At 33.6% G+C, this 15,403-nt stretch overlaps 1 protein-coding gene across 5 annotated transcripts; it reads left to right on the top strand.

The window, feature by feature from the left end:
* The first annotated feature begins 3,491 nt into the window (after positions 1 to 3,491).
* Positions 3,492 to 14,268, top strand: LOC110007948 (uncharacterized). 5 transcript variants are annotated; one of them, XM_020672408.2, is made up of 4 exons: positions 7,471 to 7,663; positions 7,769 to 7,847; positions 10,931 to 11,817; positions 13,849 to 14,268. In XM_020672408.2, the coding sequence occupies exons 3-4, from the start codon at positions 10,966 to 10,968 to the stop codon at positions 13,996 to 13,998; spliced, it is 1,002 nt and encodes a 333-aa protein (XP_020528067.1). In that variant the 5' UTR covers positions 7,471 to 7,663; positions 7,769 to 7,847; positions 10,931 to 10,965; the 3' UTR covers positions 13,999 to 14,268. The 5 variants fall into 5 exon arrangements, with proteins under 5 accessions (XP_088711888.1, XP_020528067.1, XP_020528066.1 ...); XM_088855762.1 differs by lacking the exons at positions 7,471 to 7,663; positions 7,769 to 7,847 and adding an exon at positions 3,492 to 3,551; XM_020672407.2 differs by having other exon boundaries at positions 7,471 to 7,847.
* The last annotated feature ends 1,135 nt before the right edge of the window (positions 14,269 to 15,403 follow it).

Genomic DNA, 15,403 nt, shown 5'->3' with positions numbered 1-15,403 from the left:
GACTATGCATGCACATATATGAAGATAAATAAACTCTTCACATGGAAACTATTAGAACTTTGAAGCAATTGCCTCAACAAAATTGTCTCTCTCTCTCTCTCGTTCATTTTCACATCATGTGTACATAATAAGCGATGCAAAACAGGCACACTCTCTCAACATGATAAGAGTGTCGGGCCACCGTTTTGGGTGGAATGTTGGCGCTCTTTTGACTTGAAGGCGATGTAGAGAGATTGTGTCGGGCCACGCTTTTGGGTGGAATGTTGGCGCTCTTTTGAATTGAAGGCGATGTGGAGAGATTGGGCCCAACAGAACGCGATTCTGGCTCCAATAGCTAGACCCGCTCATTTTAGGTATTTTGGCCAGGTCATGAGACTTTAGGCCATGTTTGTTAATTGAGATAGTTGAATTATTGGAGAATCTTTGAGAAAGTGGGAGCCTTTGAAAAAGGTGGAAGCAGAAAACTAGTAATTTGAAGCTAGGAACACTTGTTTGGAAGCAGAGATGGAAAAATCGGGCGATCTAACCACTAGCCACCTGATTAGATTGGAAATGACTACGGGCGATTCCAGTTTTCATGATCGGTCGGTATTTAAAAAACAAAAATAAAAAAAAGTATATAAATTCCCGAAAATAAATAATTTGGTTTGTAATGTATTTTTTTAATATTCTTTACATTAAGATAAAGATTAAAAATTGTTTTGATCACTAATACTCAGTTTAATTAAAAAATCGATTCATTAAAATCTTTTTTTTTTTTTTCATTAATTTTCAACTTCATTTGAATGTATGTTGTTTTAATCATTCTTTATATGCTTTTCATATTTTAGTAGATTTTTTTTTGTATCTTTTTTATTTTTTCATCATTTTTTTGACCGTCTGGAACTTGTTCGGTTAGAACGGTTGAATTGGCCGGTTTACCGGTTAGGCCCTGTTAAACCGCTTTCGGTCCCATGTCTAGTTAACTATTCCGATTTGATTTTGATTTTCCAAACACTGTTGGGAAGCATCTTTGTGGAAATCAAGGATGAAAGAGCGAGAGAAAGAGATGGGCTACTTGAACTTAGGAACACTTGTTTGGAAGCGTGTTTGTGGAAATGAAGGATAAAAGAGCGAGAGAAAGAGATGGGCTACTTGAACCTAGGAACACTTGTTTGGACGTGTGTTTGTCAAAATCAGGAATAAAAGAGAGAGTTAGGCCTGTTAAACCCGGGCCCATGTCTAGTTAAACATTCCGGTTCGATTTTGCGAACATTGTTTGGAAGTATGTTTGTGGAAATCAGGAATGAAAGAGAGAGAGAGATGGGCTACTTGAAGCTAGGAACACTTGTTTGGAAGCATGTTTGTAAAAATCAAGAATGAAAGAGAGACAGAGAGAGAGATGGGCTAGGTCTTGGGAAAATTGGGCAGGCTGCAACTTTCCCAAAACAGGAAAAGCAAAGAAATGCAGGGCCCGACATTTCTCTGCTTTTCCCACCTTCATCTGCACCCAAACTAGGAAAAGTACTGGTAATTGAGAAATTTAGATGTTTTTTCTGATTTTCTCATTTGTCAAACAAGGCCTCATAACCACAGATTTTCTGTGATCCTATACTTCAACAATTGCGGCCAAGCTTCCTTCCTGTGGAAAGATATTGACAAAACTAGATTTTGGTTTGATCGATGGATTGGTAACTCTCTTTTTTAGGGTTATATTTCCAAATCTTTTCGCCTTTCTCAATGACCTGAAGCTATAGTGTCTGAAATACGGGTGCAGCAAGGTGATCAGAGTATTTGGAATATCCATGGCTGCCACCAAAGAGTTACTGATCTTGTTGTAGGGGAATTTACTTCTAAGAACTTCTCTCTAATAACTTTGTTGCCATTTGCAAGGAGGACCTTTATCTTTGAGAACCAACATCTAAGGGTAATGTGTCTGAGCCCTTAGGCTTTCTTTTGTATTCTACAACTTCGCAAAATTCTCACAATCGATAATCTTAGGAAGAGAGGAAAGTGTAGGGATCACCTTTTTCTCCATTGTCCAGTAATTTATTTTACTTGCAATTGAGCTTTCGTATTCCGGGTCTCCAGTTTGTTCTTCCTCTCTCCTTCAACCACTTTCTAGAGCAGTGGATCTCTCCTCCTATTCCAAACATAGGTAGAACCATCTACAAAACTACTGTTTCAGCTGTTATTAGGACTTGGTAGAGGATTTCCAAGAGTGTAGAGTCATTGAGGGACAGATTACTCGTCATGACAACGGAATGGGCCTCAATTACGATGCAATGCTAGGGTATTTCAAGGTTGGGTATTATCCTAAACACTCCCCACACCCTCACTCTAATTCAGTCAGAACATCTTGAGGAGGTCGATATGGTCCCCACTGGTTTGCTTAAACCTAACTTTGATAGAAGTTCTCCATGTAATCTTAGCCCAACTGGTATTGCAGGTATCCTTAGGGATACTTTGGGAAGAGCTGTACTTTCTTTCACAAGACCGGTTTCCTGAATGCGCCGCAAATGAAGCTGAACCTAGAGGGCTTTGCTTCAGGGCCTGATTCATTCGCAGAACAATGTTGTGCAATTAATAGTTGAGGGTGACTCCTTTAATGTTATACAATAGGCTAAAAGAGCAAGATAGTTCCCACGGAGGCTTATCCCATTCTTTGATCAAATTTCAGATATCTTGTAGGGTATCGGTGCTAGTATTCACCATTGTTACCGGGAAAGAAACTCCGAAGCAGATGCTCTCGCCCAATTTGGTCTCTTTCTCCCTGGCTTGGTCGTTAATAGTCCCTTAGGTCCTCCTCTGTTCCCCATGTAGTTGCTTTTTTCTTTTGTTTCTTTCTTTTATCCCGTTTGTTGTACTTCTCTTATGCAATGAATGGTAACAAGCTATTAGTTAAAACAAAAAAATGGAGTATTTGGACTTTTAGAAGATGAAATCGTACTTTAACAAAAACAAAAAACAAAAAAGTATACAAGGAGACCGTTTACTTTTAGTATAAAGAAGTCAAAATCACCTTTGTCCATAAGATTACAAATTTTGTAATTGTAAGGGGGTCATTGACTAGATTCAAAAAGTTCAAAAACAATTTTCTCAAACCTCATGTCACATTTTAATCCATCCAATTTGATATCTAATAGCTAAGAGTAATTGTAACATAAATGGTTTCATATAGTATATAATACCTAAAAAAATACAGAAAGGCTGAGATCTCGCTTTTGCTTCAAAATCTCTAGCATTCCAAACGTATCAGGAGGATTGTATTATACCAGCAAGAGACGTGCCATGCACGTTGAATAAGAGCAGAATTTCACCGTACTAGCTCAGGGCACTTTGTCATGCATGTTTTACATTATTTTGATTACATACTAATACTTTTGAGATATAGAATGATGAACGTTTTTTATATTGTATGCATAGGTTCTACTCTTTCCATTTTATTGTTTTTCAATTTCCCCAACCCCTTTTCTTTTCTTTTTTTGATTTATTTATTTTTTGGTCTGTAGGGATTTTCGATCGATTGAAGGCTTATTACATGTTAGTTTGATGTTTCAAACATCGGACCGGTAAAAACTTCACTTTGGCATTGTCCGTTATCACTAATATCAGATGCTAGTTGTAACACCGGACTGCAAAAAATTTGAGTTCTTTAACATCAAACTGCCCACTATAGTGTTATTTGATATTCAAAACATCAGACGTCCAAGCCACTGGACATCACTATAGAGTACAAACCATAAAATAAAAAATTAAAATAAATAAGTAGGCCGATGTTGGCCCGAGGGGCAAAATTGAAAAAAAATAAAATATAAGAGAGAGTAGGACCTTCGTGTAAAATATGGAAAAGATCAAAGCATACCGTAATATTGCAAAACTACCGAGGTCAAGGAAAGGTGGAGAGTTTATTTTCAAAAAATATTAAATGATGAACACAATGGAAACAAAACGATAGAAAGAACTATTGTCATGAATGAGGGTGGAGGTCATAGATATATTTGTAAAATTAAACTATCATAAGTGAAAGAAGCTTTGAAGGGGATAAATATAGAAAAGGCTTCAGGACTATACGGTAACATGATAGAGGTTTTGAGGTGCACGGGAGAGATCGGCAATAATTGATTAACCAAACTGTTCAACAATGTGTTGAGAATAAATAAAATACCTAATGATTGGAGGAAAAGTATTATGATATATATTTACAAGAACAAAGAACACATACAGAATTGTGCGAACTATCGAGGATCAAACTTATGAAATACAGTAAGAAGCTATGGAAGAAAGTTATTGAGCAATGACTAATGTATGAAATGAGTGTGTCAAAAAACCAATTCGGTTTTATGCAAGAGAGGTCAACAATCGAGGCTCTTTTCCTACTTAGGCAACTAAATGATTATGAAGAATCGATGATATTCTCCTACTTAGGCAACTGATTGAGACGTTTAAGGTGAATGGAAAGACCTCCACATGGTCTTTACTGATCTAGAGAAAATTTATGATAGTATTTTGAAATTTAATTTAATAGGTGTTAAAAAAGAAATGAGTCCTCAGACACCACATTAACTTGGTGAGATATATGTATGATGGAGCACTAATTAATATAAGAACAACTAGTAGAGAGACGAGTGAGTTTTTAGTGACAATAGGCTTATATCAGGGGTCAGTATTGAGCTTATACCTCTTTGTCTTAGTTATAGATGATTTAATTAGGTACCTCCAAAATGAAGTACAGTAGTGCATGTTGTTCACGAATAGGTGATAAGATGAAAGATAATAGACTTAGGTGGGCCGGCCATATACAGAACAAACATTATGTATCGTCAAACCTTGTGCGATACATGTTAAGAGGTACGAGCTAGTTCAAGTGGAAAGTTCGAAAATGGCAAGGGATAAACTTGAAAGGACATGGTTGAAAGTAATGAAAAATGATATGGGAACTTATGACTTCACTAAGAGTATGACCTTTGATATAACTGACGGACCACGTGTAGCTTACCCAAATAGGAGGGAAAAAGATTTGATGATGATGATGATGGTTTAAATGTATGTTCATTAATATAATAGAATGACAAAATAAGATTTTGTGTAGCTGACGCCAAATATAGTTGTTTGTTGATCATGATGATGGTTTAAATGTATGTTCATTAATAGAATAGAATGGCAAAATAAGATTTGTGTAGCTGACCCCAAATATAATTGATATTAAGCTCGGATGATGATGATAATTGTTCCATTCAATGGTTTAAAAAGCGGATCAGTGACCCGGATCAGGCATCTCAAAAACCGATCCGGATTGGCGAATCGGCGATCCGAATCGGGAATCAGCTGAATCGGTAGAATTAAAGCTTCAAAAAAATCTGAAAAAATTATTAAAATTCATTATAAATATTCTTTTTTTAGGAATCCCATAAGAAATGAAGGTACTACATTATTAACTTTCATTTTTTCATCAATTTGTGAATATTGAGATGCTTTTTCGCTGTATGAACTTATGTTAACCATTAAATTTGCATCACATAAAAGAAAAATCATAGCATTATCATAGATAAAATATATAATTATACATGGACTATTATAAAGAGTAGACTAATCAATGAAAGAATGGCCATTAAAATCTCGTTTTGACAAAAAACCCTAATCCGCTAAAAAAATCCAAATTATTATAGCCTAACTAACTATAATCCAAAATTATTAAAACCTAACTAATTATAATATTGTATACTAAAATTATAATTATTAGTTTACATTTTATAATTATTTTATTAGACAAATAATAACAAATTAAAAATATTTTATAATATTATCTAATTTAAAATGTATTATTGACAACTGTAAGAAAAATAGTACATTACATGATTTATAATGTAAAAATTAATAAATAAAATAAAAGATTTGGTTATCAATGTAAAAATTAATAAAATGCGTACAAATTTTGAAAATAACACTTCAATTTTTCAAAAATTTATTTTTTTAGGTTTCTATAATAAATTTAGTGAAAGAGATTGTTAGTAGAAAGATGAAGATTTCAAATAGAATAAACTTTTTATGTTTTATTTTTTTATGTCTCTCATATTATTTTAAAAAATAATTATACCACTATATACAACAAAACTTAATTGCTATACAAAAAATTAACTTTTTTACATTTTTTATGCTTTTTATATTATTTACAAAAATATTTATACAATATATACGACAAAAACTATACAACACAAAAAAATAACACCCACGGGGGGGGGGGGGGGACTTGACCTTGAGAGGTCACATAAAAAAGCAAAGGTCTTAACCACCACGCCACCTCACCGTATGTGGTTATAATTTGATGATTAATAGAATATATTTAAATTCCCTTTTCATTTAATGATGTTTGGGAATTGTCACACATCGAAATATAGGTATTCCACATTAGTATATAAATACCTATGTAAAATAGATTAAGATGTTTGTGTAGAAATATTAGGGTAACTTCACATGTGTCGCACGCGTGGCTGAACCGGGTAGAACCAGACAGAACCTGATTGGAACTGAAGATTCTCTTCTAGAATCGGACGGTTCCCAGTTTTATATCAGAACCGGCACAGGTTGTACCGGTTCCCGAGTCGAACCGAACGAGTCCGATTCGACTCGCCGATTTTTAAAGCACTGATTCCATTGATCCTCATTATTCATCTATCACAAAATTATCACTGGATGACCAAAACTTTTATCAAGTACTTAAATGTAACCATCTACCCATCCGATTGGGGCTTAGTTCACTGATCGAACGTGGTTACGGTGAGTCCATTGACTCATCCATTGTTGTGCATCTCCTTAATTATCAGAGGCCAATTTTTACGAGGGGCGTTGGCACCTTTTTACTAAAAAGCCAAAACGTTTGGTTGAATTTATTTTTTTAAAAAAGCTAATTTTTATTTTTCAAAAAAAATCAAAATGAATGATCATTCCGGCACTTGAGATTAACATACTGTAAAATTATAACGGAGGCCCTCTATACTAGGAGACTATCTTTGTTACAAGGTGTCATAATTATTTCTAACTATTAAATATCAAATTGCAGGGGGTATTTAATGAAGTTTGAAACTTTTGTTTCTAATTTTGAATCTAGTAAATATACTTTACAATCATCCAATTTAAAATCAATGATTAAGAATACTTGTGAATTTTTTGTATAAAAAATAAATGATATTTTATATATTTTTTTTTCAATAGGTAAATCCAAAATCAAAAGTAAACGGTATCTTTGTATACTTTTATAATCGGTAAATCCAAAATCGTGCTGTCCATGGATTTTGCAGGGAGTCCGTATATGAATGGGTAAGTCGCCTGGCTCACCAAATACTTTCCTTACCCAAAAACACCACAGTCACATCTAGAATTTTCCAAACGATCCTTCTCAAAGAATACTGAATTGCCCTTTCGACCGACATGAAAGGGTAATCCAGTAATTAATTAGCTAAACGGCATACATTTGTTTCGCCCTAAATTAGCTGGTCGAGTTTCAAATTTAAATTCTTTTATGTCGAGTTTCAAATCAAAATTAGAGCTCTGAAGCCCTCGCAAAGTGCTCCATTAGTTCCCTGTCTTCCTCTTCATTTGCAGTTTTTCACAGAGATCAAGCCATTAATTCTCTCTCTCTCTCTCTCTCTCTCTCTCTCTATAAACATCATTGTATTTGTTGCTGGTAAGCATTCTACAATTCTCTCCAGCCCCATTCAGTACTCTCTCTCTCTCTCGCTAGAGATAATATGGTCTCGGAAACTCTCATGAATTGCTCTATTAATTCCAGATGCTCCTCGTTGGATTTTCGGTGGAAACAAGCCGAGAATTCATAATCATCTGCTAAAATCTCCTTGCATTTGTTGCTGGTAAGAAGTCTATATTCTTATCTGCATCCACGTTAAGCTCTCTCTTGCTCTCTCTCTTATTCTCTCTCACCGCTTATCTACATTGCTTGTTGTTAAGCAGTCTGCAGTATGCACTTACCGCAGCGACCGCTTTGAGTTCTTGATTCTCTCTCTCTCTCTCTCTGCAATTCTTTGCTTTATTGAGTTTTTTATGCCCTGAATTGTACCGTGAGAATCTGACAAAAAATTTTGTATCGTTTAATCAACCGGTTATTTACTCCGTTATGTATATAAGAAAAAATGACATGTATGGCATGGTGATAAACTCTGTGATTGTTTGTTGTTTCTAATCAAATTTTAGGACCTGAATCATTGCTTTAGAGCGAAATGGTTATCTATATGCCATGCTTGCATTATACTGAAATGAGTTTGTTCCTCAGCTTTAAGTTTTTAATTTGCAAATTTTTTACTGTTTATTTTGTTACCAGTGACAGATGTGATTACCTTAATGGGGTGATCTTCCTTCTATTCATCACGATAAAGACCTATATATATATATATATATATATATATATATATATATATATATATATATATATATATATATGGAAAATGCTAACCATAGCCCAGTAGCTCATATGAACATATGTGTTCATATGAACCTAACAGTCTGGATTGAATCTGGGTTGATCTAACGGTCTTGATCTCATTTCATTTTTGAATTTTAATTGTTTTTCTACGGATCCAATAATTTGAAATTTTAGGTGTGTATTATTCAAAAATAGGATAATCTAATAAAATAATTTGTAAAAAATAAATTGACTAAAATACCCCTGAAATGTTTCGGAGGTATTTTGGTCAATTTATTTTTTTTGAATTATTTTTAAAATATTTTTATTAGGTACTCCCTGATGAGAAGAATGCACACCTAAAATTTCAAGTTATTTGGATTTGTAGAAAATAAATTAAAATACAAAATGAGGTTGTGACCGTCAAATCGGCCGAGATTCAATCTGGACCGTTGGGCTCATATTTTCATATGAGCTAGTAGGCTAATCTCAGCATTTTCCTATATATATATATGAGTAATGATCCTATGAGACCCTAACTTTTCTAGAGATCTGTGTTAAATTTAATGGTGATCCTTTGAGGTCCTAGATACATGGTGTGGGAGGGTCTCAAAGGATCATTATTATATATATATATATATATATATATAATCACATTATGGAGTAATTTATTATTGTACTCAACAATTTTGAACACTTCTATACCCTTGTTTTGTACATGAATAATTTTTTTAATAAGGGTATTTTAGTTATTAGGAGGGTGTACTATCATTCACATGGGGTGTGACATCACCCATATATATATATATATATATATATATATATATATATATATATATATATATATATATATATATATATATATATATATATATATATATCTATTAAAGCTAAGGTCTGGAAATTATATTCATTTTGGACTATTATTTTAACTAATGTATACCATTTTTGGTTTAATATCCTGTTAATTAGATTTAGCTGAGGCTCCTGTTTCAATTCTGAGGATTCAGGTTTGTCTATATTTGTGGCTAATAGGTTATCAAATTCTATTTCTTCATCTTCTGAAGGATTATCAGTTAATTCATTGGTTAATTCTAATATTTTTATTCTATTTTTCAAAGTATTAAGTTCAGATTTTACTTCATTAATTTCGTGTTTGAGTTCAGCAATAGTAGGTTCTTTTTTATTATTATCTTTTTGACTGATTCGTTTGAGAATCTCAGAGAAACTATATATATATAGGGATTGTATACTATGAGACCATTTATCTTTGATGCAAGGAGGTCACAATTAGTACTAGCCATTAGATGTCAAATTGGATGGCTTGGGGTGTGTCACAAAGTTCGAGAATTGTTTTTGAAGTTTGAGTCTAGTCAATAGCACATTCACAACCATCCAATTTGAAATTTGATGGACAATAGTGATTGTGGCCTCCTTGTATTAAAAGTAAATGGTCTTATACTTTTCCATATATATTGGTTAACTTCACGTTATATCGATTGTCTCTACATTAATCTCGTGAATGGGGTTTTCCTTTGTAAGTTTTAATATCAGAATTTCTTTAATAATTATTGTCTTACTGATAGTCACTGGCAACCTGAAAAAAGATTTAACTTTGAGAATTTAATACTTATTATATTAGCCATAATCCCCATACTGATACTAAGAATCTGAGAGGGCTTTTTGTCCTTTTTGAATTCACATAATTTCCAAGTACCATTATATTCTATGGCTCTATGTCTTGATATTGGGGATTGGTGAACTGGGTGTTTTTTTTTTCTTTTTAAGATTGAAAATTGACGGGTTGCTTTAGTAGTTGTTATGACTACCCAAGTAGAGTTTATTGTTTTGAAGGTTTTCTCTTTTCTGGAGTTAACATTTCTTAGAAAATTATTGTTTATTTTTTAACAATGTAATTACCAGGATGAGGTGGAATAGTTCCTCTCTTTGGGAGTATATTCTACAGTTGTCCTAGCAATTCTTTGAAGCAAATTGGGGTTTTTATTTACTAAGATTTAATGCTAAATTTATTTCAGAATCACTCTAGTAATCACTATAATTGGCAAAATTCAACGTGATAACCCCCAGGCTCCATGCTATTGTAATGAGGATCTGAGATGGCCTTTCTTCCTTTCAAAAGTTCTGCATAATTTTTATTCTATAGTGATATCCAGAAGCCTCTGATTACCTTGACATACGAGATTGGGTGTTTTTATATGATATTAAAATTTACAGATTGCTTTAGTAATACCAAATTTTCATGGTTGCCTATGTGCATTTATTGTTTTGAATTATTTTCTCTTTCTAGTAGTTTATTTTACAGATTCTATATGGTATTAGATATCAATATGAGGTGAAATGCTTCCTTTCAATTTAAAAGTAATTTTATAGTTTTCTTTTACAAGTAATTTTAAAGTTTTTGTTGTAAGTCGTACAATGCTCATACACGACTGAATCTATCTAATCAAATGGGTTGTCCTTTTGTTTTCAAAGTTTTATTCCAGATACTTATGCTAATTATTTTGACATATGCAGGTTGTCTACTTTTCTGTCATAAAAGAAAGCCACAGATGATGGATGCTCATCGATATAGGAGAAAAGCAATGGATGTTATGGATCATGGATCGGCTGCAGAGTTAGAAAGGATTCTATACATCAAGGAAATGCAAATAGCCTCTCTAGAACTTGAGGTTCATGCATACAGGCACAAGCTATTGAGCATCGGACTGAGAGGAATTAGTGATTGGAAGGAAGAGAGTCCTGCTAAGATTTTCCAGGCAATGAGTTTAGCCCCATCTGAAATATTTGATCACTTGTCAACCTGCACCATCAATGGGAGCTTGGAGAATTATGATGGCACTGATAGTTTTGGCTCTAGTGAGATGGATGCAAATCAGAGAAAGGATTTATGGCTTTTGGGTCGAGAACTGGAGACAGACGAGTGGCCAAAAGATTTGAATGAATATAATGCAATACTTGATCGGATTGGTTCTGACTTCGAGCCCATGCGCAATGTGGATATCTCATCTTGTTCAAAGGACAAAGATACTGATTCTTGCTTTGAGATTGATCCGGATGACCATTGTAAAAATGGGTTTATGAAAAGAAAAGAATCTGATGGAGACAGAGATGATAAAGAGATTTTAGTGAGCGAGGAGGTTCCAATTACAAATCAATCTACTGGCTATCATGAGAAGACAGAAGAGCTCAAGCTGGATTTTCCACTTGTGCAGCCTGAGGTCCAACAGCTTCAAATAAGATTGCAGCATCTGGAGGATGATATACAGTCGATAAAGCAAACTGTTGTTGGGAGGGTGAATGAAGAATTGGGTTTGATCCGACAGATTTCTGAGAAGCTTAGCACCCAGCAAGAGCTTAAGAAAATTCAAGAACTTGTGGAGATGGATGCCAGTGTATTGGAGGTAATCCATTGAACATCCTTGCTTGGCTCTAATTTTTATTGGTATTTTGCTTCTATCCCCTTTCTGTTAATGGTTAAACTCATGAATTTCAACTGTCAATTATGACAGATCTTTTGTGTGTGAGTTTACTTGTAGACATCAGCAGCTCAACCTTCTAAATCAATATAGATGGCTTTCTTTCCCTCAAGTGTGAATCCAAACAGCGAATACTTCAAAGATAGTTCATGCTCCTTTGGCAATCAAAGTTCTGAGATCGACCTCAATAGAAGGCTGAATTAAATTGACAATTCATGACACATTTTTGGCCCATTAATTGCTCAATATTTATAGCAATTGTGTAGTATTTGATGTTCCAGTTTTGGGCTCTATTGTACTCCCATAAACTTCGGTTGTCATATTTGATAGAAAATTCCCGAGTCAGTTACTTGGTTGCCTTTTAATAACCAATTTTGCAGATTATTGTTGAACATAGGTTACTTGCTTTCAGAATCCCCTTAGAGATGACATGAGAATTCACTTTTATGGGAATATAATGAAGACCATTGATTGAAAGGCATCAGTGATAATCTATTTTTATACTTCAATTTCATGGGGTGTAAAGAATGATCAGCTTGTGGCTGCACTCATTGCCTATGCAGCCAACTCTGCTGCTATAGAGTTTATGTACACCAGGCGGACAAGCAAAGCCCACTACTATATTCCTATGAGTTCAATAACCATCTACCTTTGAGTAGGAGATGAATTAATTTGCCATAACGGTTGTCATTCTCATGTTGTTGACTGCTCAAAGTTCCTTTTGCTATATCATCAATGGAATATTATCTGTAACTATTCCATTCATCAGCATGAAATTGAAAATCACACTACCCATTGTTGTTCCCATTTACCATTCATGCTAATCAGTCACAATATAGCTATATTCTGTACCGATTAAAATGATTAGGTTACATTGAATGTTCTAAATTTTAGAATAGAGAAAACTGTAGATGCAGAAAATACAAGTACTGAAAATTTTAGATTTGGGGTATTAGGAAGAGCAAGAAACTTGCAAACCACCTCTCTAACAGCTGTGAAGCATTGCCTACAGGTTAAAGCAAGTAAATGACAAACAAGAAAAAGATAATGTGAATGGATACACATGACACATGCATAAGCATCACATAATCGAAGCACATATAATGGTTTTAAAAAATGTTGTGATTTACTATCTCACCATTGTTGCTGTTTAAAAAATATGTAATTTTACACATTTGCTGCATAATATGCTTCAGAAATTGAAAAGGGGGGAAAGCTCGAAAGGTCTATCCTGAGTAAAATCATTATTGTCATTCAAGCCTTATACCAATTATTTGGGGTCCTCCTGGGTAAAATATTATCATGAAATTTCCACTTTCTAGTTGAAAGGGATCTCCAGAACCCATAAAGAAGCAGTAAAGACAAATTTGAAAAAAGCCACCGGTATGGCCTCATTTATTTGTTTGACATTACTGCCATATTTGGAGTTGAAGGATCGACTCACTGATGGATTTGTAAATCACTGATAAATTAAGAAGTTTTGGCAAACTTTGTTCTAAAAATATTCGGGGCATACAATAAAATTAAAATGATTCCTGTGATACATTCCTCCAAAAAGGATGATTTGGGAAATCACCCTGACAATATATATACATAACAGAATGCCCTTCATGGTTAAAAAAACAACTATATAGAGAAGCCCAAAAGATCCCTGAAGAATGACACTGTCCACAAGTAAAAAGCTTTACTCATTTTGTTGACTAACTTAACACATAAATTTATGTATGACCTCTTCATAAAGGCCAAAAATTTATGTGTTCTGATCAATATTCTCTTGTCTATCTTTTTTATTCTAGTAGTTATTCTGGCACTATAAGCTATTGAAGTGTTCTGTTTATCTGATTCTCTGATCTCATTATGTGATAAGATCATTTCTCCTTACTCGGCATGTGATTCAGTGTTATTGATCCGAACTCCGCGATCACTTATTCTTTTCAATTTAATTATGTTTTGCAGTGTGAGTCAAAGCCAGGTCTTGCCCAAATTCTTCAACCGCAAGAGCTGAAATCTTTCTTTCTTTGCAGAGCGACGAAAGTGATTCTTGAGTCACTGCATGCCAAAGCCCACCGAGAAGACCAGTGTAGAGATTGCAGCAAATGCACATAACAGACTCTGAACAATTATACATGATAGACCATTGAACACATTATTGCGACTATATTTTTTTTCTGTACTTTTTGCAGTAATTTTCACCCATTTTTTGTTTACTGATCAACTGAATGTTGGATATGGTGCATTGAAGTTTTGGCCATGTTTTGGTTCAATGCATGTTCAATTTTTGTTCATTATTCTCCTGTGTATGAGGTACTAAGGGGTTCTAATCCTGTACTTTCTTATGTAAATGAATTTTATACGATACAGTATCACTTGCTCTTCTCTTCTATTTCTTTAAATTGTTGCATGGTGTGTCGGTAGATAACATTGAGATGACATCTATGTAGTGTGGTTTCTATGAGGTTTCAACCTAAAACATTCCAATTAAGGCACAACTACAAATTTTGTGTAAAACATTCTTAGGATTATTTGAAAATCTATTTTCATATCTAATTATAAAATTTGAAACTCTAAAAATGGTTGAAAATGGACGGTCTTGATTAATGTATTGCAATATGCACTATTTATGGGACTCAAAATCTTTTTTTTTTTTTCTTCATATTCATACATCTTGATGTCGAGATAATCAATTAGAGGGATTTTCAACATTAAAACAACATTTTCCGATAGATTTTGAAGTGAATCTTTAATTCTATATTTTAAGGTTGTGACCTTAAATAAACTTTTTCCTTTTCTTATCTTTAGGAATTTTTTTGAAAACGGTTTTGAATTTCTGCTAATTTTCAAGAAAATGTTACAGGCCTGTGTGCACTTGATATATCCCTAGTGTGTTTGTATTAGTTAATGTATGTCATGACACTATTTATCTTTCTTACAAGGAGGTCATAATTACTTCTAGTTTATTAGATGTAAAATTGGGTAGATGGCTAGGGATGTGCCATGAAATTAGAGAATTTTATTTAACTTTGAGTCTAATCAATGATAGATGTTTACAACCATACGATTTTAAATTTAAAGGGACAAGAGTCATTGTGATCCCTTTGTATATGTATATTTTTTGTATTTGATAAGATAAAATCTAGTTTTACAATGGGAAAAATCGAGGCTTTTAAAAAAAATGGATCGATGACCCGGATTACCACCCTAAAAAACGTGTCGGATCGGTGATCTAAATCGAAGAATCGGCTGGTCTCAACCTCAATTTTTTTTAAAAAAAATCACTATAATTTCTCAAAAATCTAGTTTTTAGGTTTCTAAAAAAAATGTAAGAATTGCATTATGGTTTTCCAGTATTGTGTCAAAACATGCAAATACTGAGAATTTGTCTCATGTTGAGTATTTGTGGTCTATTAAATTTATTTTATAGTCAACATAAAATTCGAAATGCAACATGGATAGTAAAATGAATATCTCTAATTCAATTTATTTTTTTAAATTTTTGCATTAACTTAGGAGT

Source organism: Amborella trichopoda, chromosome 13, assembly GCF_054954075.1.
Source record: "Amborella trichopoda isolate Santa Cruz 75 chromosome 13, AtrichopodaSantaCruz75HAP2 v2.0, whole genome shotgun sequence".
Classification (NCBI taxonomy): Eukaryota; Viridiplantae; Streptophyta; class Magnoliopsida; order Amborellales; family Amborellaceae; genus Amborella; species Amborella trichopoda.
This window is presented reverse-complemented; position numbering and strand designations above follow the sequence as displayed.